At 46.1% G+C, this 19,760-nt stretch overlaps 1 protein-coding gene across 2 annotated transcripts in view; it reads left to right on the top strand.

The window, feature by feature from the left end:
• Positions 1 to 10,739, top strand: part of RAI2 (retinoic acid induced 2) — a 45,129-nt gene extending 34,390 nt beyond the window's left edge. For both annotated transcript variants that reach the window (XM_071749032.1, XM_071749040.1), the window contains one exon: positions 8,572 to 10,739. In XM_071749032.1, coding sequence (XP_071605133.1) covers positions 8,572 to 10,344 — 1,773 coding nt within the window. In that variant the 3' untranslated portion in view covers positions 10,345 to 10,739. The remainder of the gene's footprint in view (positions 1 to 8,571) is intronic.
• The last annotated feature ends 9,021 nt before the right edge of the window (positions 10,740 to 19,760 follow it).

Raw genomic sequence — 19,760 nt, forward strand, 5'->3', positions numbered from 1 at the left:
TGATACTAAATAATCAGTTAAATGGGATATTTAATGACAGAAAAAAATGTTTAAAATATTTTTTTCCCATAGGAAAATCATGTGCTTTACTTTTCAAGCTTTAGATGTCTTTTATTTGCTAGCGTGAGTCTGCATTCTTCCTACGATCTCACTCCAAAAGTAAACACGTGGGTGCACCATGTGTGAAAGCTGAGAAGGTCAAGCTATTGTAAATCTCAGAAGCTCTGATGCAGGAGAAAACCCTAGAGTAAATCCATTTTTCCCCCGGACTTACCATTTTAATTTAGACATTCTTAGCTTCTCACTCTGCTGCTCATTTACCTTCCCAGTGGGAAGCTGACCTAGTGTGTGAGGAGCCAGTCTGGTAAGCCAGGGGAGAGCAGTGGATGTTGTCTACCCAGACTTCAGTAAGACCTTCAGCAGGGTCTTCCATAAGATCCTCACAGACAAGCAGCTGATGGATGGGCTGGATGAGCAGATAGTTAGGGGGATTGGAAACTGGCTGAACAGCCAGGCCAAGAAAGTGGTGATCACCACTTGTGTCTCCAGTGGTGGCACAAAGTCAAACTGGAGGACAGTGGTGACTGGTGGTATACTTCAGGGGTCAATAGTAGGTCCTTTCATGTTAACTTTTGACCATCAGAAGTGGCTGACACACCAGAGGGTCATGCTGCCAATCAAAGGAACCTCCAGAGGTTGGAGAAATGAGTAGAGAGAAGCTCCATGAAGTTCATCATGGGAAGTGCAAAGTCCTGCACATGCAGAGGAACAACCCCAGGCACCAGTTTGTGCTGGGGACATCTCATTGGAAAGCAGCTTGGCAGAAAAAGGACCTGGGATCTCCTGGTGACCACATCCGAGTCGACCATGAACCAGAAATGTGCCTTTGCTGCAAAGAAGGCTAATGGTGCCTCGGGCTGCTTGAGTAGGAGGGTTGCCAGCAGGATGAAGGAGAAGATCCTTTCCCTCTGCTCAGCACTAGTGAGGCTGCACCCAGAGGGCTGTGGAGAGCTTTGGGCTCTCCAGTACAAGAGAGGCAGAGACATAGTGAAGAGAGTCCAAGAAAGGGCCACAAAGATGCTGAAGGGACTGGAGCATCTCTCCTGTGAGGACAGGCTGACAGAGCTGGGACTGCTCAGCCTGGAGAAAAGAAAGCTTAAGGGGGATCTTATCAATGTACAGAAATACCTGAGGGGAGAGTGAAAAGAGAACAGATCAAAGCTTTGTGCAGTGGCAGAATGAGAGGCAATGAGCACAAACTGAAACACTGGCCTTTCTCTCTGAACATCAGGAAACATTTCTACACTGTGAGGGTGACTGAGCCTTAGCACAGGGTTGTGGAGTCTCCATCCTTGGAAGTGTTTAAAAGCTGCCTGGACATGGCCCTGGGCAACCCGCTGTAGGTGACCTTGCTTGAAGAGGGGGGGTTCAACCTCCAGAGGTCCCTTTCAACATCAACCAGTATGGGATTTAATGATTCAGAGCAACAAGGGGTGGATGAAGGAGCTGATAGGCAGGTATGGGTGTGCATCAGGACTCTCCTTGGAGTAACCAACCTTTTAATTTGGCTTTTGGGGAGCTGCAGGGGATGCTTCTGCAGGGCCATGCAGGCACCACCTCCCCACCAGAGGCTCTTGGGGCAGGATTGGTATTACTGGGTCACCAGCACACCACTGCATCCACCAACATACCCATCCCAAGGGGTGTGCTTTGGGAGGAGATACCTGCTGATTTTTTAAAAATATATCTGCAGTCACAAATGCAGAAACTTATTTTCCCCTTTGGACAAAAATTTGGAGTGTGAAAGCTGCAATGAGACAAAAGAGCCTGCTGGGTCAAAGGGACATCACCCAACTGGACAGCACGCGACTCAGCAGTAATTACAGCTGGAAAATTTATATTTGTCCTTCACATGTCAGGTCTAATACGTCAGATTTCCATGCACTGTCTCAGCCTTGGGGAGTGCATTCAGCTTCTTGCAGGCTGAGCAAGCTGCCATGGTTCAGGCATTTCTGTACTATGCCACAGGAAAAAAGTAAACCACTGATTGAAAGTTCTTATTTCTGGAAACTTGATGCAAGTTTCTTCCAAGCATGACTGTTTAGAGACACCAGGAACTGGGATGTGCTGTGGATATTAGGAATGAGCATTTGTGAATAGCAAGATAGATCTCAAATAATTTCAAAGTAGCCCAGTTTTTGTAGTGCTTGCTTATATATTGTACTGTAAACTGCACGAGCAATGAGCTGTTGAAAGTAGACTTTCCATTAAGTGTCCAGTTTTAGGATTAGTTTGTGAATGGAGCACAGGAAGGGGAAAAGGCATCTGGCAGTTCTGCAGCATGTGCTGCCTCCCTTACGCTTGGGATATGTTATAGTTTCTGCTGCAAATGTAGAGGTTTTTTGAGGCTTTGAGAGTGAGCATAAAAATTCATTACAGGTTGAAATTTGTCAGGCAAATGCTCTATTCCTTCCACAGCATTTATCGTCTGTCTTGTATATATTGCCCTTGGGAGCAAAGACACTGGTTTCAGGTCTGTGACAGGATTTTCTTTTTCAGTTGTTCTGATTTGCTTTTAAACGAGAAGAAAGTGAATTCTTTCCTACCCAGAATGGATTGCTAACTACAGGCTGTTGACAACAGCAATATAGTTAGCAAATATATGACCCTAACATGGCTCTTTGCAGGCGATTATCCTGTGCATAGGCAGACTGCCATGGTATTTCTCAGATGAACTATTTAAAACACCAATGCATGATCAGCTAGTCAAGCCACTGCATTTCAGAACGATCGTGCTGTGTGCCGAAGCAGTGTATACATATGTCCCATCTATAATGTGCCATTTTGCGCTGCCATAGTGATTTCCTTTCCCTCTCCTTCCCCCAAGGGCTTAACAGCCTGTACAGGAGCCTTGAATCAAATAGGTTTACCTCATTGAAAGATCCATAATGCAGCAGTGGAAAATAAAAGAGTACCTGTTGCATAAGCTGCATTGGAGCCCTCTTATTCCTCTGGCATTTTTTTAAGTTATTTGATGAGATGTCCTTATTTTAACTGCTCATTGGTATTGTGCAGCTCACCCTCCAGGACACATAGCTCCTGTAGAGTGAGAAATAATATCAAGCAGCACTTAGGTGCCTGGTGAGTGAGGAACATTGTGCAGAGGGATGGGAAGCAAAGGCTGTGGGTGTAGCTTTCATATCAGCAGGGATACCCTGGTGTACCCTCCTCTCTCTGGCTGGTACTAGAGTGAATCCTGCCCATCTTTCCAGTGGTCATCTTGTCCTTAGTCAATTTTGAATGGTGCCTCCTAAATCTTAACATGACGTTGATGGGTATTTGATCCAAGTGAGTGAGGGGGGAGACGGCAGGGCTTAACTGGGATGTTTTCTTTGTGCCCCTTGGAGGAGAGGAAGAAGGACATCTCCAGCTGATCCCCTTTGGTGGTGACTAAGAGGGCACCCAGCCCCCACTGGAGAGGTAGTGCAGCTGCATTTGGGATCTGTCTGTCAGCCAGCAGGAAGGTGAAGGGCTACTTGCCTGAACAAATGTTTTGTGAGTCTCCTGCACTCTACCTTCCCTATACCTAGGAGGGGCTCACCATCAACTCCTCTGCAATCAGAGAGGGGACAGATCCCACCAGCCCTCCTGGTGTGTCTGCACCCTGCCAGAGTGTGTGTGGGATATCAAATACAGCACCACAAATGGTAAAACACAGGGGAGAAGGCTGCTTCTCCATTAGCTGTGAGCTGGTTACTCTGCTGCCCTTCAGTGGATGAGGATTACACTACCAAAAGGATGTGTAAGGTGGCCAGGATGGTCAACCCCAGGTGCCTGAATCAGTGAGAAATGTGAGCAACAAACACTGATGAAATTATCTGTGGTTTGCATGTATGGGGCATGCAACCTGGACATTATTTGTGTATTAATATCTCCACGTATTCGATATATGAAAGCTCACTTTATTCAAATATGTTTTTTCTGTTCTGGCAACAAGACACCAATAACAATATGGTAAAGCCTTTATCTCTGTATGGCTTGGACTGTACAAAACAAAACTTGCAGTGTGGAAAATGATCTATAGTTTGTTGGTCTGTGTCAATGTGTCCTTGTTGCCTACTCGTGTATTTACTGCAGAAGGAAGCAGAGAAATGGGTCAGGCTTCAGCTGCTGAGACTGCTGAGCATGGGCAGGCTGAACCCTGAGCTCCTTCAGAAACCCACATCTCAGTAACATGCAGTTAGGTGTGTGGTTTTGTGGTGTGTCAAGGATGATGGGACGTGCTGCCATGGGGTGGCAGAACCAGCCCAGTGGGGACCATGGTGTACAGGACCTGGCATGGTGCTCAGCTCAGGTGTGTGCCACCAGGGGTGCTCAGCAGTTCTGCTGCCCCCCCGGAAGGGCTTTGGGGTGTCCTCTTAGGGGATGCTGTCACCACAGCCCTTATTAATGGGCTTCTGCAGAACAAAAATCAAACATGTTGCTGGAAGATCAGTGACAGCAAGCAGCAAGTTTTGACAAAACATTGAAGTTTAAATCCGTCCATAATTTTATTTTTTTTTTCCCCAAGCAGCTCTATTAAGTCAAGATTTCTTATTTTGTTTTGGGTTTGAAACTTTGTTTATACTGAAAAGAAACCCAAATTTTGTAGGAGATAGTGAGCAGGGCATTCCATAAAGGGAGCACCTGAGACCCTTCCTGTAGCATGCAGGGTATAATGTGCAAATGTCTAATTCTGTGTCTGTAGTGAGGTGTAAGCCACGGTATGGATGAGCACGCAGGGTGTGGGGATAGCTGTGCATGGGGCACTGCTGCAGCCCCACAGGAATGCATGCAACAGCCCTGAGAGAGAGAAGTCTGTTGCACAGCCATCAGCAGGAGATAAAAAAAATAAGCTAGAGTTATCACCACCCCTTTCATGGCGTTTCTTTATAGCTAACACACCATTTCCTGTACAGTTACACACATCATTGCATAGTGCCATGAACTTAACTCTTATCAGCACCCCGGTGGGAAAGCCCGGGTTATTTACAATAGGGCTCTTTTCAGTGTTGCAAGCCTCTTTTCAGTTAAAACAAACAGCAAATGAAATATTAAATAGATAAGTAGGAAAAGAGAAATTAATTGAATTTTCCAGCACTGAGGTGTGGTAGACAGAGGAAACTTAACTGAATTATATTTCCTTCATTCGTGTTTATTAGGTACATAAAACTTGTTTTGAAAAAAGGGGTAATTCTGAACATTTTATGTGCAGTAAAGCAGCAATCCTAAAAAGCAAAACAAAACAAAAAACAAAACAAAATAATAATAATAATTTAAAAAAAACCAAAAACCAACAAACCCAGCACATACTTTGGCTTGATTTTTATTAATGAATAAATATAAGATAGCTGTTGCTGTTAGTATGCCAACATGGACAGTCTACTTCAGTTAAAGTCATCTTTATGTTGACTTAAGGTTTTGTACCACATATTCTGTCTCCATAGTATCAAAAAGGAGCCCAGGAACTATGAAACACCTCTTTGGACAACCTCAAACTGTATCTTGATCCCAGACCTTCAAACATTTCCTCTTTTGAGGCTTGGAGATTTGGATCCTTTTCACTCTGTCTGCTTACTGACCTTGATAATAGGTGTTCAGTGTAAAACACGTTTACCAGCTCTGGGATTGCCCCTTGGGTGAAACTGGAAATTGCTTTACAGGGTGCAGTGCTGTGCTCTGACTCCACTCGTGCCTGGCAGCCACCTACTGCCATGCTGCAGGTCATGGGCAGGACTGTGAAATACTTTTAAGTGTATACATATATTTATTTATTTGTTTGTTTATTTATTTATTTTAGGGCCACTGGTAGTACAGAAAGACATGCTTCCACCTAGGAAAGGTTAGAGGGTAAAACCTCACCCCAACTCTATAAACTTGGGCTGTACCTCACCTTTCTCTCCTTCTCCTTCCTTCCAGAGGCAGTGTGGGACCACCAGTAGTGACAGTAGCACTTTCAGTGCTGTATTTGTAGATCTCAGAGACATATAAGATTTGGTGTGGAAAACAGTATTTTACTATGCATTAAAAAAAAAAAACAAAAAACAACCAACCCCAGAGGCATTTCTTCAAGGTGCCTGATGGTGATAGATGAGCTCCTTTTGCCCTCATCTAGATATTTCCTCTGCCTCCAGCCCTGTCACCTTTCAAAGCAGTGATGGGGGGATTTTATGATGTTTTATACTTTCATCTTCAGTAGTGATCTGTCTCTCTCCATGGATCCGTACAGAACGCTAGTCCCTCAAGTCTCTTATGCAGCATAATTTTTTTCTTAATTTTTCTATTTCTCAATGTTAAATGGGCTTGCCAGGGGAACAGGGGGTCATTTCCTGTCCCTGCCAGGTCATTAATTCCCTGCAAAAACACCACGATCTCACGCTTCTCAAGCAAACAGAAATGTGGGGAAGAGCCAGTGCCATGTGCAAAATGCTGGGCTGGGCTGCAGCAGCTGGAGAAGCAGAGATGCTGGTGTACATTGCAGAGACAACAGGGTTTTAAAATGGTCATTTTAAAAGCAGGGAGGGAGAGATTATGTAAGAGCAGCAGAAAATAGCTTTTTTATTCTTGAATGTCTATTTTTTTTTTCCATCTTGAATCTGCTGAGCAGTCTCCTCATTGTGTTTATTTTTAGAAACCATTGCTTTTCTTTTTTTTTTTTTCTTTTCTTAAAATAAGACTCATCTGATTTTTTTTTAGTACCAATACTTGTCACTTTCTGAATAAAGGATTTGGGGTTTGCTCTTGTTTTTTGGTGCTTGGACATCTCTGCCTGCCTGTAATCTGTCTCAGCTGAGGCTGCAAGAGGAAACAAACAAAAAAAACCCTCAACCCTGTGTCAGTGTTTTCTGCAGAAGATTTCATGAGATGAGAGAAACCCAAATTGTCCTCCTTGAGCCAGTAGCAGGAGGGGGAAAAAAATGACTCATCTGTTTACTTTTTTAAATCCTTTTTAAGAATGCAAACACGCATGATAAATTATTAGCATTTTACCCACCCAGCCTCCACTATTAATTCCCGACATTTCTGTAGTCTTGCACTCTGTGGCATCTCACTGCCAAGTCCAAGGATTTACAGGTCTCAGGAGAGACTTGGGAGATTTCCCGCTTCCCTGCATGGGCCATTTTTTACCCTCTGTTCACAGGGTTTGCTTCCGCCCCCCTTATCCCCCCCACCCCTCTGCCTTTTCCTTGTCCTCTCTTAGTTTGCAGGGTTGTCGTTCCTACAAACATCTGTGAGAGCAAATAATTCCTTTCAGTGCCAGAGCTCTTCATGTGCTCTCAGACACAGGATGGGACTCCTCACCCATCCAATTTTGGAGCAGCACTGCTCTGTCATCCCAGCACCAGCGTGCCCCTGGGCTGCAGGGCAGGTCCTCACTCCCACCAGCCCAGCCAGCCGGGCAGCCGCTGTGGCACACGTTTTTTCCGTCAGGATTCAGCTGCATGCAGGTGAAAAATGTAAATTTGGGGTGCTCCGGTGCTTTCCCATGGTAACAGGGTTAAACCAGACAAGTTTCCATGGTGATTATTACTACAGCAGGATGCAGTGCACACTTGGGAAGAGGCACAGGCAGCACCAGGCAGAGCTGCCAGAGCCCAGCCAAAGTCTGCCAGCAGCAGCTCACAGAGTGGAAATTATTTATCCATCTGAATAAATGGATGCACAGCACTGTTAGTTTGCTGCTTTCATTTTCAGGGGAAGGACATGTTGATCTTTTTAGGAAATAGGCTGCAAATTTCACCACAGTCACAAAAGGAAACCATCTCTGCCCTTTTCTAATGGTGATTTTCTTGGTTAATATAAAGGGCTCTGCTGTGAAAATAAATTTGAAGTTGCTTTAATTTTTTTGTTTTTTATGTATCGTGGCTCAGTGACTCAGGTGCCTGGTTCAAATGGCCATCTCTATCTAGCACTGGTGGAGCCAATGTTGGAATTTCCTTTGGCTTTGCTCCTTGGCCCAGAGACAGCAGATTCAGAGGTGCTGTACACAGTGCGTGGCTCTCACCCTGCTCACCTTTAGTAAATCCTGATGGGACAAAAGAAAGACAAGTATTTTAGGAGGAGAAGCTTTTGCCCATGGCAGAACATTTCTCAGCCCCAATATTTTTAGAAATGTTTGGTCTTGGGGCTTCTGTTGAGTTAAAACAGCACACTGCTGCTCAGCTCTGCTGTGCACTGTCGTTAGGTGAAGCTTTGTTTAAAAACGTGAAATGGACGGCCCAAGTGCTGGTTTCAGGCTTCGTTCTGGAGCTGGAGTGGCTGGGGGTTGGCTGCAGGCAGCCCTCAAGGCCTTTTAAATTATCTGTGTTTATGGCTAAATATAAGTTCCTCAAAACTCTTCGTACAACACTCACAGATGTATGTATATCTAGCATCTCTGTATAAATACTACACTGTATTACGGAGTCGTTAGCTTGAAGCATGGAAATGTTTAATGGCTTTTCCTTGGCGATGGGGTCTTTAAAGGCAATTGCAAATATTATTTTAACGAGGAGATTTATGCAGTGCCTAAAATATGTTTCTGGTTTGCAGGTCAAACTATGTCCATGCCGATGCTCCTGGCAGCCCGGAGCCGCCGCGGATCCCGCTGACGGCAATGTAGAGGCGGCATCGGCAGAGCCTGAGAAGCCCTGCAGCATGGAGGAGCTTTACAAGGATGCCCCGAACCTGCCCATGGATGTCACCAACTCGCCCTCAGCGATGGCCAACAACAAGCTGGAGAACGGAGTGGCCCAGCTGATCACAGCAGAGGCCTGGAACATCAACTCAGCCGACTTGATGAAGAAAGCCCTGTCCCCACTGGTGACCGTCCCTGCGCCCTCCATCCTGACGCCACCAGCCGAGTCACAGAGCGGGGTGGCCCTGAAGGTGGCAGCCACCGTGCTGCAGCCCATCTGCCTGGGGGACAGCCCAGTTGTCCTGCCCATCCACCTCCAGGTCGCTGGCAGTGCCGCTCCACAGATGCCGGCCACTAACGCTGCCACCCCCTACGTCATGACCACCCAGGGCCCCGTCCCGCTGCCTGTCCTCCTGGAGCAGCATGTCTTCCAGCACCTGAACTCACCCCTGGTGCTGCCTCCGGGTGCTACCTGCACCAACAGCCCCCTGCACACAGGCCTCTTCCCCGGCGCTGCTGCCCCCGTTGGGCAACCTCAGCTCCTGGACCCCAAGCCCTCTGGCCAAGCCCAGGAGCCCGTCCTGCCCTCCGTCTTTCAGACGCCGGGGTTTGCCGCTGTCCTTCAGGACCTGTTCCCATCACAGGGTGCCCTGGGCTCCAACCCCTGCCAGCCCCCACCCGACTACGCTGCCCTCCCACCCCAGGCCTTCACCTCACCCCTCTCCCCACTGGTGCCCCCCGCCACGCTCCTGGTGCCCTACCCTGTCATCGTGCCCCTGCCTGTCCCTGTCCCCATCCCCATCCCCGTCCCCATCCCCGTGCCCCATGGCGCTGAGGCTAAGGCAGCTCCTGACCCACCCAAGCCACCTCTCTTCACTCCCAACTCCTGCAAGGGGACACAGACCCCCATGGAGAAGGAGGAGACGAAGCCCTTCGACCTCCTCCACCCACGGGAGTTTCCCCAGCTGAGCCGCCACACTGTCATCAAGATGGGCGGCGAGAACGAAGCCCTGGACCTCTCCATGAAAGGGTCGCCCGCACCCCGGGCCAGCGAGGCTCTTCCACCGCCGCCGCCACCACCCGAGGACGGGGCCCTGGACCTGTCTCTAGCCTCCTGCCGCAAGCCGGGTGGGCCCCTCGGGGAGGCTGCTGGTGCCGTCCCCACCGCCACCGAGGCCGGCATTCACCCTACGCCGGACAAGCTCCCTGTCCCGGCTGCCTCCTTTGCCTCCTGCAAGCCCCAGGAGGTGTCGGGCAAGACGGAGGGCAGGGGGGCAGGCGGTGGTCCAGCTGAGCTGCTGAGGCAGCCACAGAAGTGGCTGGTGGAGCAGGCGGGCAGGGCGGGCTGCGAGCCCAAGGCCGGCAACAACATCGAGATCGTCAGCACCTCGCAGACAGCCAAAGTCATCGTCTCCGTCAAGGACGCCGTGCCCACCATCTTCTGCGGCAAGATCAAGGGCCTCTCGGGGGTCTCCACCAAAAACTTTTCCTTCAAAAGGGACCTGCCCCAGGACTCAGTGCTGCAGTGCTATGACGTGAAGAGCCCGCCTGAGCCCCGGGACAGCGCCGAGGCCCTCAGGAAACCCGTCAAAAACAGGAGTGTAAAGCTAAAGAAAATGAACTCGCCGGAGATACATATTCTTCCAATCAAGAAGCAACGGCTCGCTGCCTTTTTTCCAAGAAAGTAAATTATGGGTTTTTAGAATTTTAAGATTATTATGAGAAGAAGAAGAAGAGGGGAAAAAAATAATAAAAAATATGCACTTGGTTTTAAACTCATTTAAAACTTTAAACTATCTTTGTAAGTTATTTTTGGGGGAAGGGGGAGAGGATCAGATGTAGAGTCCCTATAAGCTGGGTTGTTGGTCTTTTTTTTTTTTTGTTATCAAATTTTGACTTTTCATGGGAAACTGAATAAAAAGCAACCTATTTTTCAAGCAAATTGCACATTTTGCAGCTTTAATGGAGTAATGGATGAGTCAGAGGGGTAAGAGCTATTTTCACTGCCATAAAGTGCTTTGATGATGTAATTCTTCATAACGGTCGGAATGGAAATTTCAAAATAAATGTTTGTACGTGCTGATTGGTTGCAGCATTTTTTGTCCTTTCTGAATCGCTCTCAGTGTATGGAGGTTTGACAAAAAGTCTGTAAACTGTACAGTGCCGCAACTGAATTGTGATGAGCCTAAAACGTTAGGGAAAAAAAACCCAAAAAAACAGGCTAAGAAAAATTATACTATCCCATAGTATATAGAGGCTGTCACAACAGCCTCTCAGGAGGTGCCCAGATGAGCTTCCAGAGGAGCAAGAGAGTTGTAAAGCACAGTACACACCTAATGCCAGCTTCATTGCAAGAGACCCATACAAAACCAGCTTAAAATCTAAAGCATTAGCAGTCATTTAACAAAAGAGAAGCCTAAAATTCAGGGGAATTTAGTTGCTGGGCAGCAGGAGGAGAAGGAAAAGGCACATAATTTTTCCAGCATGACTACAGATACATGGAAAAGTTGCTCATTGTAAGATTTCAAACTTTATTTGAGGGTTGAAATCAGTGCACATGAAAGAGCAGAACTGTGTAAATTTATCACCCAGCAGTGCCCAAGTCACCCAAGGCAACAGAGAAATGTGACTGTACAATTAAAAGTTCTGGTAGGTTACAGTTTTGCACTTGTGTATGGAAATGAGCTGGAGATGCATCATTCTGTGTTGGCTTTTAAGTTCACCCAACTCACTTGTGAAAACGCATCCCAATGGAAGAATAAACATGAGAGGAAAAGAATAATTTTTGGGGGGCGCTGCCTTTGTGTGACGACACCTGCTAAGCAGCAACACTATTTTTTGATGTTTGAAATGACGTTCCCATAGCCTGAATAAAAAAAAAAAAAAGCCATTGTAAACCTAGCAGCTGGATGTGCCTAGATGCTAGCTGTCCCTTCCTTTACCTAGCTGCAGCCAAGCTACTTCCAAGACTTCTCTTGGACAGTTTTGGGAAAGTTTTTGGAGTTGTTCATGCAACTAGGAGTTGCCCAAAGGAGCAGCTTGAGGGTTAGAAGTGTAATCCTGTCATTCTGAAATCTGTTGAAACTTTTGATGGCAACAGACATCAATTCACTATGCAGAAGACGCATGCTGCTGCTCTTTTACTGGTCTGAAGGATTGGTGCCCTCCTGCTTAATATGTACATTGGAGACTTTCACATAAGCACAGCATCATATTCAGTCAAACTCTTGGCTTTTTAAGTATTTTTAAGGCCTTTTATTTTTCCCAAAGCTGGCAAAACTGAGAGTGTTCAGAAAAGTGTAATGTGTTGATGGATTCATTAATGCTTAGTCATCTGATTGTATTTTTTAAAATACTTTTTTTCTTAATTGAAAATATTCTGCTATTTGGTTTTGCTCCTTCCAAGAAACTGGGCTGATGAAATGTGTCATCTTCTGGCTATTGCAGTGCAGAGGCTCAGGATTTCAACATCCCTTGGGACGGTCATCCCCGTTGTCACTGTCCCACTCTGTTTCAGCTGGGCCCATTCCTGAGTGTCAAAAATCTGCAAATCTGATTTTCCCCAGGGCTATACCAGATTAAAAAGAAGGAGTTCACAGCATTAGCTACTGTTATTTTTATTTCACAGTTGACAGAAGAAGGTTCAAAAAAAGTTTCTGGTTTGGTTTTCTCTGTTTGTTTTGTCTAAGAATGTGCTTCTCACAGTGGTGGTTACATCTGCTGCACTGACCACCCCCATCCCCACCATCCTTGTGCAAGCGTCACCCCCTGCAGCACCCTCAGGAGGCAGAGGGAGGGTGTCCAGACATTGCACACCCCTCCTGCCAGCCACAGGGCACCTGCAACAGGCATAGCAGTGCCCATCAGTAACCCTGGCTGCAGGGGCCGAGGATTGCCCTCCTCTCCTTCCTTTGCAGGCCTTTCCCAAGGGCTGTGAGTGCTCCCATGTCCAGTGCCCAGGCTACCTCCCAGCCTGCTCTGCACACAGTTCTTGGTTTTAACTGAATTTAGACCACAGGCCCCAGAAACCCTGACAACAAATTAGGCTAAATCAGCTTTGTGCCATTATAAACCCATACAAGTATTGTCAGAACACCCACTGCCTACAGGTGACTAATTCAGTTTGAAGCCAGCTGGTACCAGTTATAAAGGCAGACCAGACCAGCAGCCACACGGATGCATCTTCCCCCAGGCTTTTCTAAGAGTAGCTGCAACCTTTTCTCTGAAACAAGGTTGAGGAAAAACAGAGCAGGCTCCAAACATCCTAATATCCCCACCTGCCATCACCCCAGGACCACTCTGGGCCTTACAGAGCTGTGTCCAGAGGGGTCAAGCTGCCAAGTGCTGCTGGTCATCAATGCCCCCGAAAGGCAAGAAAGGCTGGAGACACTAGAAATGATGGACCCACCCCACCATTTGGCTTTTGCATTGCTTACATTGCAAGGGCAGGGGCCATATTCTAAAAAGCATCTTTCCAGGAAGGCTTAGACCAGCTCGTGCTCCCTCCCCTGCTACCCTTTCACACAATCCCAGCCTTCATGGCTGTGCCATGGGAAGAAGAGCCACACACTGGCACCTCTCCTGATGCTTAATTCTGTTGGGCAAATGACACTTAAGTAAGGACCACTTGCTTCCTGCCATTCCTCGCATGTGAAGCATGAATCCTACATCCCTTGGCATGGGGGAGAAGCAGCCACAGACCAAGGTACTTAATTACACCAAGATGCAGCACTCTCACCTCCTCCTCACCACTCGCAGCAATTACAGATTTTGAATGTAGGGTCATTAATTTTCTACAAGGCTACATTTTAACTGCTTCTGAAACTTCCGCATGAGGAGAAGGATGTGGAACTGCACTTGGGATAAATAGAACTTCCATTGCTGGTGGCTGTTAATGGAGACATTAATACCTCTTGTGAAGTTGAAGGGAAAGTCATTAAGCTGTAATGGTAGGAGAAAGATGTTTTACAGTGATGGGCGTATGCAAGGTAGAGAGAGGAGTGCTGCCAGCCCACGAGGGTAACCCTTGTTGGCCCCAAGCTTCCTTTTACTGGGGCTTTGGGTGTGGGTTTTTATTAGGTAGTGGGGGAGAGGGTTTTGGAAGGCAGGTGACTTTTCCCTCTGCTGTCTTACCCCATCAAGCAAGAAGCCAGACACTGAATCTGAGGAGCTGCAACTCTCAGATTAATCAGGGCATCTCTCAGAGTAAGACCATGGTGCATGGCAGCCTCAGGGGTTGAAGAGCTCAGACCCACCAGTCTGGAGCTCTTCCCCTTGGTGGCAGCTCCACCACTCCACCCAGCACCTGTGGGCAGTCAGTCCCTTCCCCCGTGCTGCCCAAGACACGGCCCTGGGAACACTGCTAAGGCTTCAGCACACGGGGTTTGCTGTTACCAATAGAAAAGGATCCAGAAGAATGAGCAGTTTGCCAGCCAGAGAACAGACCTGGATGGGGCAGTTTTTAGGCTGAGACAAAAGACAGGGAGTCAGGCGAGATGGAGACAGTTATGAGCACAAGTAAAAGGTGGAGAAGGGGGAGCTGAAAGCTGGCAGTGGAAGCTGAGATAAGAGCCACCTCCAGGCCTGTGAGCATGACACCTTTATTAAAGGTAGCGAGCAGCCAGCCAGAGAATCAAGGGAAGGAAAGCTGTGGCTTTTGGCCAAAAGCAGATGACAGCTGGAGAAAAGGAAGGTGTCAGCTTCAAAGACAAGGCTCTGAGGCCACTCGGCTTAGCAGGAGCAAGAAGAAAGGTGAGCACTGAGCACTGTGAGGGTAAGGCTGTCTGAGGCTGAAGGCAGCTGAAAAGCAAGAGCTGGAGGGGGGGAATGTACATCAAACCTCACACACACTGTGTCTGCAAGGCAGTGTGGCCTTCCTGCTCCTGCCCTGGCATAGCAGGTGACAGGGATGAGCAACAGCAAATCCAACCTGACGGAAAGGGGCAGGAAAGGGAAGGAGAACACCGAAGCTACCCATTTCTGCATATCCCAGGCATGAAGTAACACGTGTGACCAAGGCTCTCTTACCACCCACGCTCCTATCCACTGTATAATTGACGTGGCAATCTCCTGATCTGTGCCAACTTTTCTTTTTTAACCTTTTCTACCCAATTTCTGAGCCATCCCCCCACCCAAACCTCTGGGATGATGACACCACCTTGTGTCTTTCTGCAGAGATTTGGCCCACAGGGGCTCACTGAGCAGCTTCCCTCACTTCTGGCATGCAAAAAGCTTTCAGGGGAAACTGGCTGGCATAGAAGGGGCTGCCAAATGCTGAAGGGATAGATTTGGGGAAGTTTGTGCCCCTTCACTTGCACAGAGGTACCTCAGGACACCAATCCAACAACAATAAGTGACTTGTTAACAGTTCTCACGAAGAACCTTAGACAATGAAAACAGCATAAGACAACATTGCATAATATCCTGGTGCCAGATGTTTTAGTTTCTTTTTGTGCTCAAGTTTATAAAACATGCTGAAGAGCTCAGGCCAAACCCTTGTTTTCTTCTGGCTGGGATTGGTCCCTGCCTGCCTGCCTGAATAAAGCCAGCCTGCCACCCTGACATTAATAATGTTAATTTGTGCAGCTTGCTTTTTTTCCCTCACCTTCCACTTTTTTTTTTTTTTTTTTTTTTTTTTTTAACCAATGCTTCACCCTCCTCTCATCTACAGTTGTTTTTTCTCTTAGACTATACCATATAATCTAAACGCTGAAGTTTGCATTTCAAAATACTCAGTCCTACATACACAAGGAAATCCCCTAATTTTAGTGAGGAAAACACATTTTCCACAGTTGTTAAAATACTGGTATCACAACCCTGCTAGGAAAATCCATTCTCTTGTTGAACCATCTGAAACAATTCTTCATGTTTGGAGGGAAAAATTACTAATGGCTAAACTATTTAGCACTGCTTTGTGCCCATATACCCCAAGCTTTCCTAGAATAATAGCATATTATCCTGGTACCGAAATTACTACAGCATACTCAAACTAAGAGGGGGAAATTAAAAGAGCAAACAGCAGGATACAATCTGATCAAATATCTGAAAGGGAGCACTATTTCCCAGGTAAAACATTAGTTTTCACTGCTAAGATGTGCACGCTTGCAGTGAAGCAGTGGTAACAGACACATTGCATCCCTGTGTCAGGCTGTGCCTGCCCCCCCCCCCCTCTTGCTCCTGGGATTACTTATGTTCCTTAGCCCACAGCTGTCTCAAAATGGCCACATATTCTGCATTGTTTCAATGTCATCCTTCCCACCACATCCCATTTTTCTCTGCTTAAGAATAGAAGATAGGCAATGTTTTGTCCTAGTCAGGCAGCTCACAGACCAAAGGGATCTCGCTGTGACACAAAACAAGGAGGTCCTCCTTTCTGGAGCTTACATACTGCAAGAAAACCCCTACAAGTCCCATTAGTAAGCATGACAAAGCTATTAATTTTTGAGGTTTCTGATACACAAGTCATTTCTTGTTTATTGAGGAGGAAAAAACCCAAGCTGCATTCACAGTTATAAATCAGGTAGATTTTTCATTCTTTAAATAATGTTTCAAATTAAGTACCTTTAAAGTCTGGTCCATAGAGCACAGTGTAACATAATAGAGTGTGTGCCTGCCTTTCAGAGACCCTTCACTGGTCAACCATGATGATACAAGGGTGCTACAGAGCCATAACTGAAATAACGTTGATGTCAGGACAATTTCAGAAGATTAACATTGGGAGTGAAGCATAGAATTATAGAATGGTTTGTGTTGGAGGGGACCTAAAAGCCTGTCTAGCTCCAACCCCCCTGCATGGGCAGGAACACCTCCCACCATACCAGGATGTTCAAAGCCCCATCCAGCCTGGCCTTTAACACTTCCAGGGAGGGGGCAGCAGCAGCTTTCTTGGGCAACCTGTGCATGTATCTCACCACCCTCAAATTAAATGATTTCTTCCTAATGTCTAACCTAAATCTCCTCTCTTCAAGTTTTAAACCATTTTCCCTTGTCCTCTCACTACATACCCACATAAAAAGCCCTACCCCAGCTTTCTTGTAGGCCCCCTCCACATATTAGAAGGTTGCTGTGTTGGAGCCTCCCCTTCTCCAGGCTGAACAACCCCAACTTCCTCAGTCTGTCTTCATAGGGGAGGTGCTTCAGCCCTCTGATCATTTCATTGTTTCTCCTCTGGACATGTTCCAGGAGCTCTGTGTCCTTATGCTGGGGACTCCAGAACTGGACACAGTGCTCCAGGTGGGGTCTCACAAGAGCAGAGCAGAGGGGGGAAATCACCTCCCTCAACCAGCTGTCTGTGCTTCTTTTGATGCAGCCCAGGACACAGTTGGCTTTTTGGACCGCAAAATAAATTTGAGTCCTTTCAATAAAGGCCTTAAGCAAGAAGATTGTTCTATCTTATTTGCAGCAAAGAGCACTTTATGTGGGGAGTTCTCTCACATGCTGAAGTTAATTGAGATGGGTATCAAGGCTCCCGTGACAGGTACTGGAAATCTAGTCAATAAAACCAATAGTGTCAAGAGTGCTATTCAACTTTTTGTAAAGCAGATGTTGGTATCTGGTCAGATAACTCATACCCTCAACTTAGTCAGTTGGCTCTCCATGGACTACAGTGAGAGAGAGCCCAGCCAACTATGGTATGAAGACATAAAGTTATATGGAATTAAATCAAATCCTGTATTCCTAGGTTTGAGCTCTTTGATTGTTCTGGCTTTAAATGAAATCACATCAAGAGGGAGTTGGTAACTGTAGCTCATTCTATCAGGAATAAACAATATAAGAACAGAGAGATGAATTGGGTAGGGAATTACAAGGAGCCAGTCCATGTTTTCAGATGATACTGTATCAAGGTAAGATACTTCATAGCCCTAGCATGATGCAAAATGTTCATCTCCAACTTTCCTCTTTAAATTCCCAGCTCAATGAAAAAGACACCAGTTATGACTCAATATCCAAATCTGAAACAGTTTAAGTTAGTATATCCACCTGGTTTTCTTTTGACTGATTTCCCATTACTTCATTCTCCATATATTTTCCTTCTCTTGTTTATTGCACACAAGCCTTATCACTCATCCCAGGCTTCCATTATCTGTTTTCTTTCAAAACTTTTAAACTTTGCCCAACCTGTTACTTTCCTGTAGTCAAACACCACCCAGCCAAAGACAGTTTACAATTAATACACTATGATGAACACAAACATGTATGAAAGTAATATGCACCATTTGGCTGAGTTGGTTCGTTGAAAATAAATGAACTGCTGACAGCATTCACTTAAAAAAAACCCCACAACAAACTGACAAAATCCCCAAAACCAAAACCAACCTCCCTCAACATCCCCCCAGTGCCCATTGAGGCTAATAAGCACTATGTCGCAAGTACCTTATGATGACCCATCTAGTATCCCACCCCTAAAGCACAAGCCTAAACCAAGAGCAGACTAAAACTGATCATTTGTTTATTAATTTCTCCCTCCCCACTCCCTTTGTTCATGCAAGCACAGGGACTAAAAAACAGAGAGACAGACTGATGGAGAGAAAAAGCATTTTGTAGACCAGACCTTGAGTAACACTGCCCAGGTGTAAGGCATCTGTTCATTACAAAGTACCACCAATATTCCCAGGCAAGGAGAAAAATCAGTAGCAACAGTTAGCACATACATCAGAATTTAAGCAAGCAAGCAAACTGCAGAATCCTTATTTCTCAAAATACAGTAAGGAGGAGTAAGGAGTAAGGAAGAGAGGAGTAAGGAACACATGCAAAACAGAGGGTCTCCAATAAGAGGAAGACCTGTTTAGCGGCACTGGTTTGGAGAGATGGAAGTTGAGGGAAGAAGAGTTCAGATTTGTTTAAAAACTCCACGCTTAGGGGTCTGGAGAGCATCAGCACAATTGCTCAGGGAAATAGTTGCTCCATAACTGCTGAAAAACTTAAATATGAGGAAGGCAGAAATCTACTAGAATCATGGTCTCGTGCATTTGAACACAAGACTTTCCAGGGTGTGCCACCATTCATTGCATTTTCCCCAGTGCCTCACCGATTGCCTCAGCTTCCACCTGGGAGGGTAGAAGAGCCTTCGCCTTTCCAGCTCTTGACCTCAATGCTGAGACTGCCAATGCAGAGTAATGGCAATTATCATGGTGGTTTTGTGGTGTATTCATTTCCTTCCAGCTGTCACAACTAGAAAGGAACCATTGGCAGAGCGGGTTTCTGCCAGCTTCAAGCTGTACATCTGTTCACATTCGTCTGTTCACACAACACGGGATGCAACCTCCTTTTTCTCTTGTGCTGGCATCTGTTTGCTCACGCTGCTTGGTCCTGGAGGGGCTTTTGATTTTGGAAGCTGAAAAGTGAATCTCTGTGGACGAAAATGTTTTCATGTATTTCAAAAAGAAAAGAAGTAGAGGTGTGCGGCCCTGACGATCAGCACTGAACAGTTTCCCTGAAGGGAGTGGAAGCTGAAATAAAACTAGCAGTGGTCCATTAAGCTAGAAGGAGAAACAGCTCGCACAGACTCATCAGCTTGTACAGCAGGACTGGGAGATGCTGGAGCTGGTGGAAGCTAATTCTGATTCAAATGGGCAAATCACAGCTAATCAAAATGATCTGCTATGACAGAGATAGATGATTCATTAAAAGCCTACTGGCCCGATGGAATGGCATGTTTTAGGTCATTTTATCCTATTTACCTAAATAGAATATAGGACTCACATCAGCTACATAGATACAGTAATGAGAATTTATTTAGGACAAAGCATCAAGGGGAGAAAGTTTTAAAATATATGTATTTTGCTACTTTAAAAAAAATATCTTTAGTTTTCACTGTAAAATAAAATAAAATGTCTCATAGTTGCAGACTCAAAACTTGGTGAGTTTACAACAGAACATTCAGATTTTAAGATAAAGTCTCAAAATGGCTCTGCATGACCTTTGAAACAATAGGAGCACTGACAGTTGGTGAACAAGATCCCAGGATTACAGCCTAGTTGGGAAGCTTTACAGAGCAAAAGATTAAAATCAAGACTGGAGAAAGAAGCAGCAACCATTTCACCACATAAATGAAAGTGGAATCAGCTGCTGCCTCCCTGGATCACTGTTAGGCACTTCCAAATGA

Source organism: Heliangelus exortis, chromosome 1 (genome assembly GCF_036169615.1).
Source record: "Heliangelus exortis chromosome 1, bHelExo1.hap1, whole genome shotgun sequence".
Taxonomy (NCBI): Eukaryota; Metazoa; Chordata; class Aves; order Apodiformes; family Trochilidae; genus Heliangelus; species Heliangelus exortis.